Here is a 23,525-nt window from a genome sequence, read left to right as displayed (position 1 = left end):
AGGGCAATCAGGTGACTGTCCCTCACTTCCATTTGGCTCGCCCTGGGGAGACCCTCCTCATCTACCCTCAGGTCAGAAATGCTGCTCTAATTGTTGAAAATAATTTCCACAAGGCTTCCAACCTCCTTGTACCAGATGCCCAAACATTAGTCGTGGTAAGACAGCCTCATTAGCATCATGAAAAAAGAGAAATAACTGAATAAGATCAGACAAGGCCTCACCACACATCCTCCATCTCTGTTGGCCTTAAAGGCTAAAATTCTCAGCTTGGCACTCCAGCCCTTTCCAAGTTGGCCTTATCTCTCTAGTCTCAGCTCTAGCTTCATCTGCCACACATACTCTGTCCTTGCCATACCAAAGATCTCTGCTGTCTCCCGAATACCCCAAACCTTTGCATAACTCTGTGTTTGTGAAAACACTGTTCCCTCTCCCTGAAATACGCTTTCTTGCTCCCCTCCTTTTCAGACAAACTCCTGTTCATCCTTTCATACCTGTTCAAACATTCCACCTTTGAGAAGCAGGCTTGATTTCCCTCAAGATGAGTTAGTTATTCCCTCTTCTGGGCTCCCACAGCATCCTCAATATCCTTCTTATAACAAATAGCACATTGCATTTTAACTATCTGGTCATATGTCTGCATATAAAAATACTTTACAATTGTACTAAAAGCTGCTGCATGATTTTCAGCAGACTGGACAATTGTGTTTCTTTTGGGTTTGGGTATTCCATGTGCATTCCTTGCAAGGAAGACCACTGAAAGTAGTAAAAAGTCACCAGTAAGTTTTCAGGGTGATGGAAAAAAAGCCAGCCTAGGAAGATAAAAGAATCAGATGTGATCTAGAGCAGAGGTGTGGTGCTGGGGAAAGGCTGGGAAATGGGAGACGTGGGTTTAGGTCCAGGAACAGCACTATCTATGTAACCTTAGGTAAGTGACCCCTTTCTCTGAATATTAGTTTCTACATCCTTAAAATAAGGGGAATGGAATATCAGGGAAGTATGGATTATCCAACCCTCTTCCTCTGCCTAGTGCAGCCAGGCTTCAGGAATATTCCCCTAGGCTAGGTGGGAAGGGACAGACAGCCAAACAGCAAGCTGGCTATTACCCTTGTCAGCAGGTCAGGGGATACGCTTGTGGCTGAGGTGAGGCCTAGATCTAAAAGTTCATCCTGTCTGAGGAGGGGCCGCTGTGGCAGAGAGCAGAGGTGGAGACCCACGGCAGTGGAGCAAGCAGGTCCCTTGGAGCTGTGTGGCCAGAATGGACACAAGGACATGTGCTCTTTGTGTAACCACATCGTTGCCCAGAAATTCTTATCTTCCCTCAGAAAGTCCCTAACTCCCATCAAGCTATGTCAACCTTGAGCTTTTTTCTTTAGGAGGATTTTCCATTTTTCAATGAGGATACAACAAAGTTTTTGTTTAAGACAATTGAAATACACGAACTCCTAGGGCTGTGGATGTACACAAAATAACCAAACATCTATTTATAATATTTAACATTATTTTAGTTAATTAATAACATATTTAAATCATATATTACATAAAATATTATTTAGATATATTGCTTTTTTTCTATTTGAATTATTCAAGCAATTGCCTTGAGCTTTTATTTCATACACAGGAACATCAGTTCCGAGCAATATAGAGCCTGAACCCAAAGGCCACACAACCATCCCAGAAGAGGCGGGGCTTCTGCCTCCTGCATGAAGTCGTCACAGGCACCAGAGGTCCTCCAGGGGACCTAGAGGCCTAGAGAGCAGCTCTGAGAGCCGAGGGTGTTCAGTCCATCTGTGATAAGAGTGCACACTCCTGGTCCCTGGGAGGCGTGGGACAGACTGTTCTTCTATCACCTCTCCCTGCACCAGGCACTTTACATGTGTTATCTCATTTAATCATCAAATCACCTCTGACAGGTAGGCATTGTCCCCATTTCATAGCTAGAAAGACTGAGGCTCCAAGAAGTTGTCGCCCATCAAAGATCGTACGAAGCACAGGCAGAACTATGATTAGAACCCGAGTCTCTCTGCCTCTAAAACCCAGCCCCTTCCATCATGCTACATTGCTCTCTAATTCAAGTGTAAATCAAAAAGGTAATTTATTTTAGTTAACTAGAAAATTTGATTATCCGTCAAATATTCCATAATAACAATCAGACTCTAATGATGACCTGGACCCAGCTCTGGACTCAGGGAAAACAGAAGGAGCTCGGAGCCAGCCTCATCTGTGCTTAGAGTTTTAAGAAGTATGATCTTTGACAAAAGGCAAATGAAGCAGTTTTTCTCCAGGAGAAAATAAATCTGGGGCAGTTTCATTCTACAGACCAGTGATTCTCAAACATCATTGCATATTTGAATATATGGGGGTGCTTTGAAACATCCTGATGTCCAGTCCACATCCATATCAATCAAATCAGACTTTCAGGAGGTGGAATCCAGGCATCAGTATTTTTTAAAATTCCCCAGGTGATTACAATGCACAACCAAGTTTGAGGACCAGTGCCTTAGAGAGAGCGCCCATTGCCCCTGTGGCTGAGCCTAACAGCTCTGTCCCCTGTATCATCCAGCTGAGAAAGGAGGCCCACTCAGTTTTAAAGAGGCTCCGAGAAGTTAAGAAAGATTCTGAAGGCAGCTATGATGTAGTCCCACTCTGGCAGAGAAGAGGGCAGATTCCCAATAGACAGAAGGGTGTCCTGATACCTAGGTACCCTGGGGATTGATGGTGAGTTGGAGGACACATTTTGCCTCTCCTAACTCCCATATCCACTCAAGGACCCATGAGCAGGCGTAGGTTGCAGCCTGAGGTTTGGCACTACAAAGACTACTGCTGTGGCCTAGAGAGTATGCTGGGCTCAGGACTTGGTGAGGTAGCACGGGAGGGGTGCCAAGACTGGGGAGTCCACCTTCAGATATGAACAGCAATCCCGAGGCAACCTGGGCACCAGAGGGCTGGGGTGGGAGAGAAATCCCAAGGAGGTCTCAGAAAGCCAGCACTGAGTCAGCTCAGCCCACCAGGTGGGGACACATACACCCCAGGTGCATAAGCTAGAGCCCAGTGCTAAGCAACCCTCTGAAGAAGCCCTTCATTCTACAGCTCTTGTCCAGGGCAACATGAAACTTTGTAGCTGGGGCCCAAGCTCTGACTCTAACAGAGCAGCAGCATCCTCTGAAGCAGCCTGATGCTCCTCTGCCAGCTCTCACCTGTAGAACCAAAGCTGGACAGACCTAGCTTTCAGACCCAGCTTTTTTCACTGTTCAACCAACCAATTCCCTCACCATACAGATGGTGACATGAAGGCCCAGAGAGAGGGAGGGACTTAGCTGAAAACCACAGAGCACTTGTAAAACGTAGGTGTACCTTCACCACTGAGCAGTCCCTGATTACCTCCGTATCCACAAGTAAGACATTCTACCTCCCTATGCCTCTGTCAGTCACTATGCAAGGAGAAAAAGCACTGGTGGTATCCTCTGGCAGGCTGGCCATCCTCATTAACCATTCCTGTCCTCCCACCCAAGGGCAGCCCAGGGTACTGGGTATCATAGTAAGGCCCCCACCACACAAGCCCCTGAAGCCTTCATCTAGCCCATAACTCAAAGTAGCACCACCTTCGAGAAACACATTGCACCCATTCCCCAGACACACAGTCCCTGCTAGAAAGGCAGATTCTGATCCTAAGGTGATTGCTGCTCCTGCCCCTGGCTGCCAGGAGGCTTACCTGTGGCCCCTGCTGCCCTATGATTAGAGCAACACCTGGGAGAGAAGTCAGAAGAGCGACAGATGAGACCACCACCAGTCACAGAGGATGGTGCTTACCAAGTGCCCAGGAACATCCGCCCTGCATGCTGCAGCCAGCTGGGCTGCAGGGCCTAAGCCTTGGGGAGCTGGGTACTGGGTGGGGTTGGGGGAGCAGCCTGGATCCTCTCCTTTCTCTGATGCATCCTCAGCCAGGGCTGCATTTCTCCAGCTCACCTGAGATGCTCCTGCAAGAAAGGGCTTGGTTGACTCCTCCTGTTCCTGTTTATCTCGAAGGCTCTGCAGCAATTTTCCCAAACTGAACAGCAAGAGGGAGACCTCAAAGAGGCGACTCTCTTCCTAGCTGCATCTCCTTCCTAATCCTCTGGGTGCCTTGGAATAGAAGCTCAGAAGAAAGAAAACGAGATTTTCAACTTTCAGCAACTAGCTCTGTCGCCCTCTGCACGGCTCAGGAGGCCATCACTCTCAGCCTTTTAAGACTCGATCCAAAAATCCTTCAGCCCTCCATGTTCCCCAAAATGACAGTGCTCATGTATGGCTGGAACCTGCCCCGATCCGGCAGCTCATTTAAATAGAGCTCATCACAACAACAGTGTTGGTGGAGAAGTGAGTAGCTGCAGGGCCCTGGGGACCCCCTGTTTATACGTAGGAAGAATGATGCAATCTGGGTATCAAAATAGCAATCCAGAATGGAATAACAGGCTCACGCAGCAGCGGTGCCTGCACAGCCAGAGCTCAAGTTGACACACTCTGTCAGCCCCACACTGCTGCAGCACGCAGATGCCAGGCACACACTCTCACCGCATCATTTTAAAAATCAGCAGGAGCCCGAGATACCCCTCCGTGCCCCCGGCACTGAAGGAGGGTTTGTGGGGGGGCCTTCGACAGACATTAAAATGTCTCCTACACACTCACCTGCTCCTGCCACTTCACCTGAAGTCCTTATCCTGTGACGTCACAGTCAGTTGCCATAGTGACCAATTGTCCGTCACAAGTGGAGGATTAGGACTTCAGATGGAGAAGACACACATTTATGATGCACAAAAGTCCTGGGAGGTGTCCCTTGGCAGCTAACTCGACCCCCCAGGGAGATACAGTCACACACAAGCAGGGAGAAAAAAGGAAAGGAAAAACAGGGTCGAGTTGGAGGAAAGACATTAGGACGGGGCAAGCCTACAAGCACAGGATAATTGCAAAAGCAGAGAGTACAGGAAAATTTCAGAAGCACAGAGGGGGAGTGGCAGGGGATGAGCTTGGAAAGACTGGCAGGAGAGTAAGCTCCTGACAGGCTCTGAATGCTAAACTAAGGAGATTGATCTTTATCCTAAAAGCAAAGGCAGCCCAGAAAGGCTCTGGAGAGTGACTGAGCTGGGCTTTATGATTATACTGATGGACTGGAGAGAGGGGGCTCAGGAAAGGAGGCTTGTCCAGTTGAGCATTAATGGGATCCTGAATGAGTGTAGAAATAGAAAGCGACAAGAGTCATTTCAAGGAGAAGTGATAGGACAAGACCAAAATAGGATGTTGGGGGGAGTGGTGGTGTGAGAAGAAAAAGGAGTCAAGTGGATGGGCTGTTATGAATAGAGACAGTAACAGGAGAAGGAAGAAGGCAGTTAACAAATCCCATCTTACCTAGGTCCTACTTTCTCTGGCATCCACAGCCCCTGAAGATCAGGTCTCATCCTGCCTTGCTGGACCAGTGATTCCCAAATCTGGAGGGTTTGTTAGAAATCCTTAGTCTACCAAATCCAAATCTTTTGGGTGTGGGTGTGGGACAAGGAATCTATATTTTTAGCAAGTTTCCCAAATAATTCTTAGGCATCCAGATTAGCACTGGTTCAAGGACCAGTAATCTGGAACCAATGGCCTGGACAACTGCAGTAGCCTGCCAGCAGGTGTTCCTGCATCCAGTCCTGTCTCCTCCAGTCAGTCACTCTTCCCACTCAGCCAGAATGACTTTTTCAAAATACAGATTTGAGGGGCCGCCTGGTGGCATAGTGGTTAAGTTCATGCGCTCCACTTCGGAGTCCTGGGGCTCACAGGTTCGGATCCCGGGTGCAGATCTAGCACCGCTCATCAAGCCACTCTGTCACGGTGTCCCACATAAACAGAGGAAGATGGGCACAGATATTAGCTCAGGGCCAATCTTCTTCTCACACGCGTAAGAATAAAATACAGATTTGACCATATTCCACTGACCAATAACTTTCAATGGCTCCCCACTGTCTACAGAATAGCTTAAATTAGTTCAGGCCCTTCATGATTTGGCCCTAAATCTCCTTTCCAAACAGAGTTCCCATTTCTTTCCTTCAAGTAATCCCATATTCCAGACAAATTTAACTCCCTCCTGTTCCTCCTGCCCTCTCCTCCACGTGCCTCATCCTAACACTATTCCCTACCTGCGATTCCCTTCCACATTTTTCTAATCCTGCCTGGCTCCTGCACAGCTCTTCCTACTTGATTCCACCCACAGGTTCAAACCCACCCAACAGCCCCAGACAGAGCCTAAAGCAAGGGTCAGAAAACTACAGCCCGTCTGTTTGTACAAACAAAATTTTATAGGAACACAGCCATGCCCATTCATTTCCATATTGTCTACGGATGCTTTTGTGCTGTAATGGCAGAGTCAAGTTGTTTCAGCAGAGCCTGTGTGGCCCACAAAGCCAAAAATACTTACTATCTAGCCCTTTACAGAAAAAGTTTGCTGACCCTCAGCCTAAAACAGCAACTGCTTAAACTATTCTAGTCTCACTTTGGGGGGTTCAGTTCTGGGAATGGGGATCCTGCTTGTTTCCAAGTCAACCCCTATCCCTGTGTGCTCTAGTTCTGATAGGTAGGTCACATTTGAGTTGGACATTCAGTTTTGGGTAGGATGTTACTAACAAGGAAAGGGCATTTCAGGAGGCAGGAACATTATGAACAGAGAATTGTAGATGTCAAAATGTGAGGCCTCTCAAGGAAAGGCTGGTAAAGCTAGCATGTGTAGAGGAGTGACAGGAGATGAGGCTCTTAGTGTCAGATTGGGAAGAGCCTGGAAGGCCATGCCAAGTTTCTGTTCTAAACTGCAAGCAATTGGGAGCCTTGTAGGTAGGTAGAAATGCAGGCCCAGAATAGGAGAGAGTGATCAGGGTTGAAGCTAGAGGATTTGGGAGTAAAACCCACAGAGGCAATAGGTGAAGTGAGGTCAGGCAGGGGATTCAGGAACTGTGGGGCAGGGCCAGGCAGGAGATCCGAGCCAAGAGTCAGAATATGGGCATTAGAGCCAGGTGACAGGCTGAGACTGGAGATGGGTGGTCCACAGCCTTCAGAGCCCATGCTCCCAGGAACCACCCAACTGTGAAACAAGCTTTCTGAGCCAAAAAAGTACCACAGTGGAATGCAGAAGGCACAGGAAGGATGAGTCCAGGCTCATTTCATCTGATAGCGTGGCACCTCTATCTCTTTTCACTTCAAATCTCGAGTCAACCCAAAGACTAATGCACTGGCACATTCCATGCAAAGCCACTGACCCCATTTCCAACCGGGCCTAGAGAGAGAGAGACAGTAGGGCACCAAGAGTAGCATCCTGCTCTAGGTCTGTACTGGCCCTCGAACCCAGGCAAGTCACGGACTGCCAGGCACAGGAGCTGCATTGTTTTGGTCTGGCTCTGTAAGTGACCAATTATGTGACTTTCAGCAGGATTCTAGACCTTTCTGGACTCCTGATGCCCCACTTATACAGTGAAAGGTTAGAGATAAGCTCTAAGGGTCTTTCCTGCTCTTGGGCCTTCACAGCAATCAACTATGACTGGTCCCCCTTGGATGAGAGAGTTCTAGCAGATAAGAGGCCCCTCCAAGACCCTGTCTGTCAATCACAGCTACCTCAAACACTCTCCCCCAGCAAATCTATTCTAGCTTTAGCCTTCCAAGCAGTACTGGCAGCAGCAAGCACATCCTCCAAAACACAGCCTGCCTCCTCCCCACTACCAGGGGAATTGCTCTCCCAGTAACATGTACTGTTCCGAGGTGTCAGTGCTACCCCCAGGGCCCTAGAGAGCCAATTAAGGTGAGGAAACTGTTCATGAACTAAAAAGCTATCCTGCCGAGAGGGCTCCGGAGCTCCAACTTCTGCACCTGCTGCACACCCAGCTCAGCCCAGCTCAGCCCAGCTCAGCAGGCTGCCCTCCACCTGGGAGACTTGGGTCACTGCCTACAACAGACCCCACAATGGTTGAACACACTGTTCAGCACCTGGAATGAGCAAATTGCAGTCACCTCACCTGCCAGGCTCCTGTAGCTGAGATCTCACCCCCTGCCTCCCACTCTCACCCCAGGCCATTAGAGCCCCTCCAGGTGAACTGCTCATTAAGATAAGCGTCATTTCCCTCCCTGACTCTGAAGTTGTAGCATCTTGCGTCAGTTACCTCTCTTTGGATCTTCCCAAAGCCCCAAAGCCTGCCCACTGAGGGACAGAGATTGCTCCCCCTTTCAGCATTTGTAGTTTACAAGCGATACGCTTAGTGAAGGGTGACTCTTCACTAGCTTCAGGAAACACGAGGTTATGGTGGTTATTTGGTGTTCTTAGAGCTCGTCAAGTCCAGCCCTGAAAGCCAGACAAGATCCAGGATCACTCAGTAAATTGGTGCTAGAGTCCAGACGGAGCTCCAGAGCTGTGACTTCCAGACAAGGGCTCTACTCACATCTTGACCACGTCGTCCACTTTGATAATGAGAAAAGTAAGATATTGAACAAGTATATTCCAGAATTTAGATCTCAGAATCAAGGTATCCCAGCCAGGATCTGTCCTACAATAGATGTGAGGAGAAAGAATAATGTTCCTTTTACTTATATGGGGAAGGAAATATCCAACTAACTGCTTTTCTCCCCTAAAACAACAAATAGAACCACAGGAGCCCTGAGAATTTTGAAGACAGATCCAGCATATAGTAAATGTCAGTTTCAGGCATGCCAGCTCCCTTCAGAGCTTACTGCATTTATTAAATTTCACTTTGGGACTCAAAAGCCAACTTTCCAGATAGAATTTGAGCTGGGACCATTTTCAATTAGACTTAAAAGTGATTAGTCCCAAGTAGATATTCTCACTGGCTGAGAAAACCCATTTCCAATATCCAGCCTTTCTGCACAGAGCCTGCAACTCTAGTCACCCCACTTCAGGGCTTAGCCATTGCGTGCTCAGCACACCACCGCTTTTACTCTGGTCCCCATCACTAGCTTCCGAAGAGCCTGCCCAGCTGATCTCCCCAGAGCTCGAGACCTGACGCAGACCCATTTTCCCAGCGTGATGGAGTTGCTAGGCTGTGGCTGCATCAGTTAAAGATTTGCACGTGATGGCTCAGGCTGCAGGGTTGGTTCTTTCCTCAAGGATTCTCCATGGCGTCTCTTCATCAGTTCAGTGATTCCAGGTGAGCATGGAATCTCCCCCTGAGCAAAGTGCTACAGGGCAGATCACAAGCTTTGAAGACAGGTGAACTTGAATTTAACCCAACCTGACAGTAGTTGTTAGACCTTGGAACTCCCATAATGACAATCCCCAGGTTTTTCATCTGTAAAATGGGAATAATACTTACCTTATAGGGCTGTTTTGAAGTTTAGAAAAGATAATACAGGCACAAGTACCCAGTACAGTGTCTGCCAACCAGTAAGTGCATAATTAACATGTTTTGCATCTCCTACTTGAGGAATGGAAAGGGGCAGTGTCACAAGTGAAAAAAGTCTTCCTTCCAGGCAAGAGCCATGGGAGATCTTCATGGAGTCACTGATTAAATCATTTGTTCAATAAATATTCACTTAAGCCCTGCTATCCTGTGTCAGGCTCTGTGTTGGGCTGCAGGGCTGTAGGATGAAAGGCACAGTCTAGTTGAATGAGAAGATGCCCACCTCATGCGCTCCCCCAGTGCTGAGCCCCAGTGCAGGAGTGCAGGTCTGGGGAGGCTCCAGTGAGGGATTAGAGTTGAAAACCAGCTGAATGGACCATGAACCCAGGCACAGCCTCTCTTCCATTCAACACAGCAGCTGCTCAGCTCTGTCCAGGAGAAACAGATTTCTGGAAATGGACTCCTTCCCATGCAATGTGGCCCCATCTGGCTGGAAGCATTGATACTAGGGACCAATTAATTTTTCAGCTTCTGCCCATCTCCTCTGCCAACCCTCTACCTGCTCTCATATTTTACTTTTGAAAACCCCAGATTGGCAGAAATAGGATAAGCCTTTTAGCAAGTCTGTGCTCCTACTCTGCTGGATAAAGTGGCAGTGTTAAAAGCTCTTTCCAAAGAACCAGACTCCCAAAGCTTGCCTTCTCAAATTACAGTCCAGAAATCTAAGTTCAGGTATTGAATATCTCTCTAGACTTGCTAGAGATAGGGGATAGCTCTGCTTTTCATCAGACATATCATTTGGGTGCCATTCTTTTATTCCTTCAGAAAACATTCAGTGAGCAACTGACATCTACCAGTCCTGGTGCATGCAGAACCTCCCAGATGTACTGCTGCTTTGCAGGAACTTTAAACAATCTTCTCCTCACATCCCTACCACATTGTATTAATATCATCTATTTAGTTATCTGCCCTTCAATAGAGGATGAGTTCCCTGAAGGCAGGGCCCTGTCTTTTCATCTCTGTAGCCTAAATGCCATAGAGCCTGGTACATAGAAGTCAATAAATACCTATGAAGGAGACAGACATACAAACCAACAAATACCTCACAGCATAGTCCTAAAACCTCCAAGTAGTAGAGGAAGCTTATTCCACCCTTCATGAATAAATGTAAATATGGAAGGTAGCAATGGCCTAGCCAGATCATAGGACATAGCAAAAAATACAAGATGCCACATAGTCAAGAAATTACCTTTCTGGTTCCAAATCAAGCATGTTCATATCTAATAGATTTTTTTCAACTTAAGTTTCACAGGTTCTAAATAATAGTATTTTTTCACATTTCTTGGTCTCTTACTATATCATAGGCATAGTAGAGAATGTTTTATGTATATGTTCTCATTTAATCTTCATAACAATCCCATGAGCTAATTACTACTATCATCATCCCCATTTACAGGCAGGCAAAATTACCCAAGCTACACAACTATTAAGTGACAGGCAGATCAGGATTCATACTCAGACGCTCAGATATATTGACACCAAAGCTTACATTTTTATTCTCCATTGTACTTAGAATAACTTGGCAACAAACACAATGATTCTAATCATTGTCATTAGCATGAATTTAGTTTCCTGACTTTAGAGTTGAAAAAGACTTGAAACACGCATAATTAGTTCATGTTAAAAATCTTAAATGATGGGGCTGATCTGGTGGTGTAGTGGTTAAGTTCGTGCACTCTGCTTCAGCAGCCCCAGGGTTCACAGGTCCATCCCAGGCGTAGATCTACCACTGCTTGTCAAGTCACACTGTGGCAGCATCCCACATAAAATAGAGGAAGATTGGCACAGATGTTAGCTCAGTGACAATCTTCCTTAAGCAGAAAGAGGAAGACTGGCAACAGATGTTAGCTCAGGGCCAATCTTCCTCACAAAAAAAATCTTAAATGAGATCAAAGACCTAAACATAAAAGTTAAAACTATGAAACTCTTAGAAGAAAACCTAGGGGGAAAGCTTCATGATAATGGATTTGGCAATGACTTCTTGGATATGATACCAAAAGCACAGGCAACAGAAGAAAAAATCTCTAAGTTGGACTTAAAATATGAAACTTTCGGGGCTGGCCCCGTGGCCAAGTGGTTAAGTTTGTGCACTCTGCTGCAGGCGGCCCAGTGTTTCGTTGGTTCGAATCCTGGGCGCGGACATAGCACTGCTCATCAAACCACGCTGAGGCAGCGTCCCACATGCCACAACTAGAAGGACCCACAACGAAGAATATACAACTATGTACTGGGGGGCTTTGGGAGAAAAAGGAAAAAAATGAAAAATCTTTAAAAAAATATATGAAACTTTTGTGCATCAAAGGACACTATCAACAGAAAGAGAAGACAACTCATGGAATGGGAGAAAATATTTGTAAATCATATATCTGATAAGGGTCTAGTATCCAGAATATATAAAGAACTCTTACAACTTAACAACAAAAAAAACTAATTAAAAAATGGGCAGAACTGAAATTCTGTAACGTTAAAGAAGTCCTCGTTCCCCGTTCCCCCAGCCCCTGGCAACCACCATTCTACTTGGTCTCCATGAATTTGACCACTCTAGGGACCTCATGTAACTGAAATCATAGGGTATTTGTCTTTTTGTGACTGGCTTATTTCCTTTAGCATAATGCTCTCAAGATTCATCCACATTGTAACACGTATCAGAATTTCCTTCCTTATTAAGGCTGAGTAATATTCCATCATATGTATATACTACATTTTGTTTATCCATTCACTGTTGATGGGCACGTGTGTTGCTTCCACCTTGTGACTATTGCAAACGATGCTGCTATGAACATGAGTGTAACAAATCTCTCTTCAAGTCCCTGCTTTCAACTCTTTTGGGTAAATACCCAGAAGTGGAATTGCTGGATTACATGGCAATTCTATTTTTAATTTTTTGAGGAACTACCATACTTTTTTCCAGAGTGGTTGCACCATTTTATAGTCCCACCAACAGTAAACAAAGATTTCAATTTTTCCACATCCTCACCAACATTTGTTACTTTGGGTTTTGTTTTTGGTTTTGGTGAGGAAGATTGGCCCTAAACTAACATTTGTTGCCAATGTTCCTCTTTTTACTTGACGAAGATTGTCCCTGAGCTAACATCCATGTCAATCTTCCTCTATTTTGTGTGTGGGATGCCACCACAGCATGGCTTGATTAGCGGTGTGTAGGTCCATGCCCAGGATCCGAACCCATGAACCCTGGGCCACTGAAGCCAAGTGTGCGAATTTAACCGCTATACGACCAGGCCAGCCCCTGTTTTTTTCTTTCAACAGTAGCCATCCTAATGGGTGTGAGGTGGTATCTCACTGTGGTTTTGATTTATATTTCCCTGATAATTACTGATATTGAGCATCTTTTCATGTACTTACTGGCCATTGGTATATCTTGTTTGGAGAAATGTCTAGTCAAGTCCCTTGCCCATTTTTTTTTAAATTTGTTGTTGTTGAGTTGTAGTTCTTTATATATTCTGGATATTAACCCAATAGTGCTAGAACTTTTAAGACATATTTAAGATTCACCATATTTATAAATTTAACTTATTGGACTTCAAAGAGTTCTTTAAGGAATTAGGAACACTTATTTCCTAGACTTATTTCCTAGTACTACTTAAAAAGAAAATAAAATACATTTAATTTATAAAGGCAAATATTAATTTTGTTTGTTCAAATATTAATGAAAGGCCCTTTAAAAGTGATTGTTAAAATTTGCTACCTTTATAAATAGAATAAGATTTGTAAGTCAAAATTAAAAGCTTAAGGGAGGCCTAACTTTAAGTTACAAGTTTAAAATTCAGATACTAATTTTTAAAATCAAAGTAAACCAGATCTTTTCTGTGCTTCAAACTCTCAACAGGCATTCAGAGAAGTAAGGGTGGCTTGCCCAAAGGTTTGGAGGGCTCAAAATTCAGGTCTAAAGCCCACTCTTAACTGCAACGTTATAATGCCTCAAAGAGGGCCCAGCCTTGTGCTATAAATCACTTTGAACATACGGCAGAGAAAAAACAAACAAAAAAGATATTTCTAAATGCTGCCAACTTATTTGACTTTCTCATCCTGCAAGTTTATTCAATAGATATTTACTGCACCTTTGTTACACGTCCTGTGCTAGAATACTGAAACTAAAGGACCTGGTTCCTGTCTCCAAGGACATCACAGTTCTCAATAAGATTGTTTCCAAGGAAACCTGACATCCAGGAGCAAGACACAGGCTCCTCCCTGCCGGGCAGCAGCTTAAACAGTCAATGGTTCACTAGTCAGTGTGATTCCATGCAGAATCTGTTCCTGACCAACCCCAGGAGCCCAGCCATTCTCTCTCCCGCCTTGGAAGTTTAGTGAGCCAGGACGCATCCTCACCATCTGGGGAGTCAGCAGAACCTTGAATCAAAATCTTCCCAGGTTTCTTAGTCTGTCATCAATTTAAGGAAATCCCAAACATGAAAAGTCCCAGCTTAGAAAACAGATATATTAGGCATCAAGAGGATTTGCTTTGTCTCACAGGTTCCCCAAAGAGTTGCTTTCAGCAATGAGCATCCCTTGGGTATTTAAACTCTGATTCTCTCTACACCTGAAATTCAATTCCTATGAAACAGGAAGAGACCTGTTATGTAGAAGGAGGTGAACCTGTGGTGCTTTTGTACTTACCATCTGGGACAGTCCCAGGAGCCTTGGCATCCCGCCCTACCTCCTGGATCAAGCCCTGGAAGCAGTCCTTACAGAGCAAATGCTGGCAGGGGAGGAGCCAGGTACCCACATCTTGCAGGTTCTGTCGGCACAATGAGCAGGTCAGTACCACGGCTTCCATGTGTCCACTCCTGTGTTTCTGGTCAACTAGCGGCAGCCCCATAAAGCTCACGCCCATATCCGTGCCCGTGCCCGTGCCCATGCCCAGGACGGAGACTTTTCCACTGACATCCTCAGGCGTGAAGCAGCGCATAGAGCGAGCAAGCTCCACTCCCTGTAAGCGAAGCACAAAGCAGAGTGATTTATTTCTTTTGGAAGGGGGATGTTTCTGGACAGGCAAGAGAGGACTCAGAGACCAAGGCCTCAGAAGTCAGGCCATGTCCCTCCCCAGAACTCGATGCTCGTGCCCCAGAGCAGGGCACAGCCTCAACTTCTCACTTGGGCCCAAAGAGAGAATCCCGCATCTCTGCTGTGGAAAACAAAGCCTGGAGGGGTCCGCTAGGTTGTGTGTTTCTTACAGGGTTTGTTCATCTCCAAAAGTGTCTCAGATCTACCTGCGCCTCTCCTTATTAGTGGACAAGCTTGATTCAAGATTTCTTTTCAGAAAGGAGAAGGAAATTTATTAAAAGCCAAATTTAAGCCAGGTGCTTTATATGCTTTATCTCAGTCCTCACAACCATCCTTGGAGATGAGGATTATGATACTTTTACAAATTAAATAAAACCATGAGGGACAGGGTGAGGAAACCAAGGCTCAGACAGGTTGGGTAATTGCACACAGAAGGTAAACTGCAGAATTCAAATGCAAATTCAAATCCAGGTCAGTTTGATTCCAGACTCCACACTCTTAAGTTGACTTTCTCAAGCTGAGATCCACACACACATTTTCAAGAGTTCTCACCAATAATTTTTTTAAATTAGTGTTTCATTCTGATATGGGTTTTTTAAAGTATAAATATTCTGGCTCATCTACATATCCGCCATGATGAGATTTTAGGGTCACAGATAGGAGTTTAGGATCTAGTTCCCACCAAGCAGTATTACTTTGTCTCAGGGTAATGAGAAGAGAAAGGGGTGGACTCAACATGTGAATGATGCATTCTTGACACATGAAGTCTAAACGACACTGCGGCACATAACGATGAAGGTCTCACAGTACTTAGAATAGAGGAAGGAGGTGGGGAAACTGGGCCATCATCATTGTGGCATAAGTTTGCTAAACTTAGCTGCAACACGGAGCCCCACATTTAAGCTGTAGTGGCAATTTAATTTAGCAACACATGAAATGAAATTACTATTCTTAATTTGATTGTTTTGTTTTTTTATAATTTGTAAACTGTATTTGGTTTTATAATTGTATGAGCAAAAGGAGTGTACCTAGTTCTATATTCATACTTATTATTATTTTTTAATATACATTTTACTTGTCTGTGACGGTCACTGGCAATGACCAGAGAGGGTTTTTCTGGTTTTGTTGTTGTTGTTGTTGAGGAAGATTCGCCCTGAGCTAACATCTGTTACCAATCTACATCTTTTTGTATATGAGCCACCATGATAGCATGGCCACTGACAGATGAGTGGTATAGGTCCGCACCGAGGAACCAAACCCAGGCTGCCAAAGTGGAATATGTCAAACTGAACCACTAGGCCACAGGGGTTGCCCCTATATTCGTACTTACTTAAGAAACAAAACAAAAATCATTTAATTCAAACCTGGAGCTATGCAGTTATGCAAATTTGAAAGAACTTTCCCTTTGGTCCACAGTCTTTCGGAGCCAAGCCCATTAAGGATGAAGGGTGATGGGACTGGGAGAGGCCAGGCTGCTTGGGGGCCCAGCAAGATGCCACTAAATAAAGTAACAGATGGACTTTCACATCTAATTCATTCTGGAGCTCTAAGGGCAGTTATTTTCCAGAGAGCAGCCATAGTAGCAGCCCTGGTGGAGGTGAGGGCAGTCTCTCTTAGAAGTTTTAAGTGTGGCTGATTAGACTACGAAAACATCAAACTTTTTGGTCTTAGAACTCCTTTATATTTTTTAATTATTGAGGACCCCAAAGCAATTTTGTTTACGTGAGTTATAATCTATTGCTATTTACCATATTATAAATTAAACAGATAATTTTAAAATATTAATTCATTAAAAATAATAAACCCATTACATGTCAATACAAATAGCATAATTTTAGGAAAGATTAACTATTTTCAAAAAAATAAATTTAGGGCTGGCCCAGTGGTGTAGTGGTTAAGTTCACATGCTCTGCTTTGGTGGCCCAAGGTTCGTGGGTTTGGATCCTGGGCACGGACCTACACACCACTCACCAAGCCATGATGTGACAGCTTCCCATATACAAAATAGAGGAAGATTGGCACAGATGTTAGCTCAGGGACAATCTTCCTCACCAGAAGAAAAAAAAAATTTTTAAATAAATAAATAAATTTAGTGAGAAGAGTGACACTGTTTTCCTTTTTGAAAACCTTCTTAAGGTCTGGCTTAATAGAAGACAACTGGATCCCCATGTCTCCTTCTGCAGTCAATCTGTTATATGTTGTTTTGTTTATAGTATACGAAGAAAATCCAGCCTCACACAGCTATACAGTTGGAAAAGACAGGGAGTATTTTAATAGCTTTATCAGATAATTGTGGATTTTCTTCTTTGATACTACACCAAAATTCAACAAGTGGTAGTTTCTTAAAGGTTAGGGGTAATGTGAAGTCTGAAACTTCATTAATGGACTTTTTTTACTCTGTTACATTAAAATCCTCTGGTCTCTCTTCCACTTTAAACTGCTCTTTTACCCAGGCATAATTTGATAACACCAAGCATTGGTCATTTGGAAAATAATGATTCCAAGACTTATGCAGATGCTCCAAATATTGACATGTTTCATTATACAATAACAAAAAATCACATTCTTTAATATCACCTCTAATCTCATGAGAAAATTCTTTAAGTATTAGGAAGTTGTCAAACTCATGGAAGCAGCTATAACTTTACCAGAGTTCTAGTATTTGCTTGAAAATTTGAATTTTACCATTGGCAGCAAATACTGTGAGTTTTTTCCTTGAAGTGATGGGCTCACTTCATTTTTGAAAAAAATATCTGCCAAATTCCCAGAATCTGAATTCTTTTAGGCAGTGATGTAACTTTTAGGCAGAGAGGTAACAAGAAAAACTTTCTGAGTCTTTTGTTTCTTAAAGATAATAAGCCTAAAATAATCCTCATGTTAAAGAGACACGTTTTGGGGTGGCAAATTTTGTTCCCCTTCAGTACAGTGAAGTTTGTCAGTTGCTCTTTCAAGTAAAACTGGTGTTCTACTGAAAAAAACACTAGTTCAGCTTGCAACGCAAACAGTAGAACCAGGGCAGTTCCTCACTTTGATAAGCAGCAGAGGGATTTTTGCATACTTCCAAAGTCTCCACATAGAATATTAAAAAGATGTATTCAAGGATTGAGATTTAATAAAATATTTACTGCTTTATCATGGACATTCTTTTTTCTTTTTTTTTGAGGAAGATTAGCCCTGAACTAAAATCCGTCACCAATCCTCCTCTTTTTGCTGAGGAAGACTGGCCCTGAGCTAACATCTGTGCCCATCTTCCTCTACTTTATACGTGGGACACCTGCCACAGCATGGCTTGACAAGTGGCGTGTAGGTCCGCACCCAGGATCCGAACTGGCAAACCCCAGGCGGCTGAATCGGAACGTGTGAACTTAATCTCTGCGCCACTGGGCCGGCCCTGATCATGGACATTCTTAAGTGAAACTGGCTTTTTTTTTTCTTTTCTCTTGCTGCAAACGCCTGGCAGTGAAGAGTGCAATGACTTGTACCAGCAGTTTTACACACCATCTTTGGCTTTTGCTTTGGCACCATCAGTGCAAATCACAATCCAGTGAAAAGGACAAATACTATCTTGGTATTACAGTCGTGTGTCGCTTAACAATGGGCATATGTTCTGAGAAATGCGTCATTAGGCGATTTCACCATTGTGCAATCATCATAGAATGTACTGAAGGGGAACAAAATTTGCCACCCCAAAATGTGTCTCTTTAACATGAGGATTATTTTAGACTTATTATCTTTAAGAAACAAAAGACTCAGAAAGTTTTTCTTGTTACCTCCCCCTTCACTGCCTAAAAGAATTCAGATTAAAAAAACCTGTCTCAGGAATGAGCTGTCACCTTAGCATCACATGAACGAGGTGCTAGACGGGGAGGAACCTAGAAAAGCCTGTTTGTTGGGCTCCTCTCTGTGTTCTGCTTCTGTGCAGCCAAACGAGCACTTGTTTTCCAAACATTTGCTCCTTTTCACCTACCTATGAATTGCCTTCCTTTCCTCTGAAGTCCCTGACTCTCCCTCTCCCCAACATCTTCTTTTGTCTTTAGCTGAGGATGATATTTCAGGTGAGGGTGTTGGCCATTTTGGCAAGTTATTCGGTTTTCCTGAGTTTTTCCCGCGTATACATGCTGTTAAACTTTCGTTTGTTTTTCTCCTGTTAATCTATTTCATGTCAGTTTAATTCTTAGACCAGCAGAAGAACCCAGAAGGTAGAGGAAAATTTCTTCCTCCCCTACAGTACTTCCAGAAGCCTAGATGGTACAGCCTGCTACACACCCAGGCGATATGGTGCTAATCTTATGGGACCACCATCATATATGCAGTCGTTATGTGGTACATGACTGCATACAGACAAGAAAACTAAGATTCAAAGAGAATACGGTTTGTTCAATATCATTCAGCTAGTAAAAGTAGAGGGAGGAAAAGAACCCAAGCTTCTGTGTGCTTTCCATTAATTTCATCATCTGAAATTAAATTAAAATCCAAATATTTAAGCCCCTCCTTGTTGTGCTATTGGATAAACTGCCCTCAAAGATCTCAGAATTCCTCTCTTCATATTTTGCTATTCTGAGTTTAATGGCAGCAGGATTCTCCATTCTAGCTGCCCACAAAGTGCTTCTAGAAATGCACTTGCCATGTAGCACAATGAGCTTTTTAAAAATCTATCCAACGCAAAAAGGAAAGACTCCTAGAAATTCCTAAGCCTCGAATTAGATTGTTTTTACTTTGTACTGAAGAAAACCCTGTGGTCCTATGGATTTTCCCCTAAATGCCATATTGCCATATATCAAAAACTACAAATGAAAGCAAAAGAACCCCGAGCCCGGTGTAGTTGAAATTGGAAAGTACACATGCTGCTGTTGCATAAATTGGTACCATCCATTTGGAAAAGAAAATATGGCAACATAAAATGAATCATAAAAATGTTCATATCCTATAATCCAGCAATCTCACTCTTGGGAATTTATCTTAGACAAGTTATTCAACAGAGGAAGAAAAAAACTACATGTACACAAATGTTCATTGCATCGCTGTCTCTAACAGCAAAGAACACAGTAAGAACAACAAAAAATGAAAACAAAATACACGAGAAAATGGCTTAGTAAATTATAGCACATGCTGAAGATAAATTACTCTTCAGCTGTTAAAAATAACAATCATGAAGACTGGGTAATGATACAGAAAAATGTCATGATATTAAATGAAAAGCAGAATATAAAAGGATTTGTATATTATGATCATCACCTTTGCAGACAGCTATTTCTCCATGTAGACAAGAGCTGAAAGGTAATATTCAGAAATAAAAACAGTATTTTAGGTGTTATGATTTAAAATGTTTATACTTATATTTATTCAAAATTTTCTTTAATGTTGTACTGTCTTCTCTATTACACATATATTTTTCAATTCTTTCTGAAATAAATTTGGATTTCTGAGTTTTTCTCTAATTCTCACTCAGCAAAGAACTGGCTCTCCCCATCTTAAATTAACAATCCTCTACTTGAAAAAGGAAAGCAATGTAATATTTCCAAATGTCCAAATCTAAAGATGGAGAACAAGAAAATAAGGCTGGATCCATCCATGCTGTTGCTGCTGTCTCAAGGACTGCTGACGAACTCAGGAACCCAGAGAGGAGAGGAAGAAAGAGAGACCACCAGGGCCCTCTTCAGAATGGTGATGTGTTCACAAGGCCACCTAGAGAGAGGCCTGGGGTACCAAAAAAGTCAGCATCACATTTACCTGCCTCGCCAGGCAGCTGCCTGGCATCATCTCCCTTGCTCATTTCACAGGTATTTTCTGAGGCCCTGACTCTCTGGGGCAGCCCAGATGCCTAAGATGTCACAAGGCCATGCTCTACTTCAGAAAAGATGTCACAGAGAAGGAAGCTTCTCAGGGGTCACATCTAGGGTCATGCACTGTGTGCCTGATGGGGAGAGACAGGTTCCCTAATGCCTAATGTCTGGCTGCTACTCAACTTTGCAGATAGAGAACTCAGTTTCTTTTGCTCTCTGAGCTGTCCGACCTAGGGAAACTGACTCACAATAACAATCCCGACATGAGCCTTATGTTGAAGCTACATGATTGCCTTGTGAAAGAAAGGGAGCTGGCTGGAAACCAGAGCCAGGGAAACATCCCAGGCACTCCCTCTACCCTGGAGATCAAACCGCCAATGAGAAGAATGTCAGGTGAGCACAGAACCCAACACAGAGTGCTGGTCCACTCAGGGAGACCTCCCGTTCAGTCAAGTGGCCTGGGGGACAGGATGTACCTGCTCTATAACCAAAGAACCTGGCAAAACTATACAGAAGCAGTGTCCCATCATCCAGAACCTTACCTCCACCCCCTGGACAGTCTTGGTCCTTGCTCTAGGCCCTAGTTCCAGGACATCTGATGGTTACTTTTCATTCCCAAAGCTCTGCCCAGCTTACCTTCATTCACAGACCACCTTCCCAAGCGTAGCTTCCAGGTGGCTCAGCTCATCCTTTGTGCAGTTACTGGCCAGCTTTGATGTCAAATAAAGGATGATCTTAGACCTTGCCCCCGGCTCTCAAGCACCCTCTTTCTTCTGGTCACAGGCAGTATGTGATTAAGGATTGAAGGAGTGATGAAGACCACAATGCAGTGAGGTCAGAGAGAGAACAGTCACTGAGGTAAAACCAGGGGATCTGGAGAGCGAAAACTAAAGGCTAGGCCCAGGCTCTCTATCTTTGCAGCACTGTAGCCTCTGGCAAGTCACTCAAATTTTTGTGCCTCGATTTTCTCATGCATAAAATGGGGCTGGTAGCGTTGACTTCTCAAACAGATGCATTTTATAAACTGCAAGGTGTATTTGGCTATTATCACTGTGGACTGGAGTGTTCTGGGAAGAAGCAGAATAAAAGATGAGCCTTAAAAGTTGAAGATTTAGGATATCTGGTTAGCAAGAGGAAGGGCACAAAAGGCATGAGAAAATGGCATGAGCACAGGCAAAAAGGCAGAAGGAAGGTACCCTTGGCTGCAACAGAAAACTTGCGTGGGGAAAAGCTGAGGTAAGGTCAGAAAAGCAAGTGGGCTATATTCCTTTGGTAACGGGGAACTACTGAACTTTTTGATGAGGCAAGTGAAAGGATGAAAGTCATGTTTTGGGTAGATTAACCTGGCAGAGATGTAAAGGATGGAGGGATTGGAGGGGGGTTCTAACCTCATGCATTCTAATGCAAGCAGGGTGATCACTGGAGGGTGTTGAACCTGAGATAAGAGACATGATGAGGGCCTTAATGAAGGCAGTGGATGATGGATAAAACTAGACTATTGGTGGTGACGACGACATAGTCTATACAGAAATTGATAAATAATAACGTACACCTGAAATTCACACAATGTTACAAGCCAATAAGACCTCAATAAAATAATTTAAAAAGTAAAAAGAAGTAGATTTGAGAGAGAGAGCAAACAAAAGGATATGGTGACAGTATATCAGAGGAAAAGAAGGCTTGGAGACAATTTTCAGGTCTCCCTGACATCACTATCTAGGTGGACAAGGGTGACACTCACCAAGATATGGAATAAAGGAGAATGCACCAAAGAGCAGAGAAGACTGCAGTCTTTGGATATTTTTGTCTAGTTTGTCTGTAGAATGTGCGAAGGATATTAACCAGAAATTAAGCAAATACATGAGCGTGGAGCTCAGCAATAGAGATGTGAATTGAAGCCACCCAGGATGAGTTCACCCAAGAGGATTATGTACTGTGAAAAGTTAAGGGGGCAAGGAGAGGAGGCTGAAGAACATCAACACTTAAATGGTAGACAAAGTTAGAAGAACCTGAAAAGAAGACCGAGAAGTAGCCAGAAAGATAAGAGGAAGGCAAGAGTTTCTCTAGAAAAAGAAGTCAAAGGGATAAAGTACAACAGAGAGAAGTGGTATGAGGAATAGGAAGAGTCCATTCAGTTTGGTTTTTGGTTAACTGATGACCTTGGTAAGAGCAATTTCATTGAAACAGTGGGACCGAGAGCTAGATTGCAATGGATTAAACAATGAATGGGAAGTGAGCAAATGGGTAGTAAATAGAGACAGTGAGGGAGAATTTAGGACATTTTAGCTAAAATATATTTAAGCTAGGGAATAGAAAGGACTGAGGAAGAGAAAAAAACGAATACACACACGCACAGAGCAACTGAGGGAACGGGATCTTAAACACTGGTTCAAACAGCGAACACTGGTTGGGACTTAAGTCAGGAGGGATGCCTCTTCCACTATTAGTGAAGTGAGGGTGGGTGCATTCATTCACTTAACAATCCTCTGTTGGACGTGTACTACAGGCCAGGAAATGGGAGGGCATGGGTAAAAGAAAACAATCCTCGAGCCCTTAAGGAATTTGGTCCAGTAGGGAAGACAAATGAGGATCAACAATTATTTAAGAGCTATGAGCTAGATTTTGTGGAGGCACAAGTCGGGGAAGTGAGCAACGATCACTGAATGGATCAGAGTAGTTTCACAAAAGAGACACTTGTATTGGGTCCAGGAGAGGAGGGGTCATGGGAATACCGAACAAGTTAAAGTGAAAATCAAAACGCAGCGGTTAGAAAACGTACAGTCTGGATAAAAAGGGCCGTAAAGCAACCAGACGCATAGGTCCCAAAAGTATGGCATAAAGTTCAAACTGAGGACGCCCAGGACGACAGCACAAGCCAAGGGAGAAAGGAAGGCCGAGCGGCCGCTCAGGAGCGCGGGTCCGCTGGGTGGGAGGCATCTGGGTAGGACTTCAAAGGGGAGGCACACTAAGTAACTGCCTCGTGGCTCCTCACTGCGGCCGGGGGACAAGCAAGCAACCGCTACCCCCGGGGACGAGCAGACCGCCAGCAACTGAGGCGGGGGCGCGGGACCGCTTGGGGCTGGGGCGTTCGGTGAGGAGCTGAGAGCCGGCGGTCTAGGCGGCTTCCTGGGCCAAGGCGCCAAGAAAAAGCCCCGACCGACCTGCGCCGTGGCTCCCCAAGCCCCGGATCCCACGACAACTCTCAGCCTCCGAGCCTGAGAGCACGGTGCGCTACACCGAAAAGGCCTCCCTTCCACCACCGCCACCGCGATTCCACACTGACGACGAAGACAACCCGCAGGAACAGGAAGCGATAAGG

General features: G+C 44.3%; 1 protein-coding gene across 8 annotated transcripts in view; it reads right to left on the bottom strand.

Annotated features, from left to right (window-relative positions):
* Positions 1-23,513, bottom strand: part of TRIM66 (tripartite motif containing 66) — a 59,187-nt gene extending 35,674 nt beyond the window's left edge. Inside the window, exons 1-3 of one of the 8 annotated variants that reach the window (XM_046638643.1) lie at positions 23,368-23,513; positions 20,843-21,273; positions 14,037-14,349 (exon numbers count right to left, since the gene is read on the bottom strand). In XM_046638643.1, coding sequence (XP_046494599.1) covers positions 14,037-14,349; positions 20,843-20,848 — 319 coding nt within the window. In that variant the 5' untranslated portion in view covers positions 20,849-21,273; positions 23,368-23,513. Of the gene's footprint in view, positions 1-3,807; positions 3,975-14,036; positions 14,350-19,658; positions 19,694-20,842 lie in introns of all 8 variants that reach the window. The other 7 variants (XM_046638646.1, XM_046638644.1, XM_046638645.1 and 4 more) reach the window with 7 other exon arrangements.
* Positions 23,514-23,525: the final 12 nt, after the last annotated feature.

This window comes from Equus quagga, chromosome 14 (genome assembly GCF_021613505.1).
Source record: "Equus quagga isolate Etosha38 chromosome 14, UCLA_HA_Equagga_1.0, whole genome shotgun sequence".
Lineage (NCBI taxonomy): Eukaryota > Metazoa > Chordata > Mammalia > Perissodactyla > Equidae > Equus > Equus quagga.
Note: the sequence above shows the minus strand (reverse complement) of the source record. Positions and strands in the feature narration are given on the sequence as shown.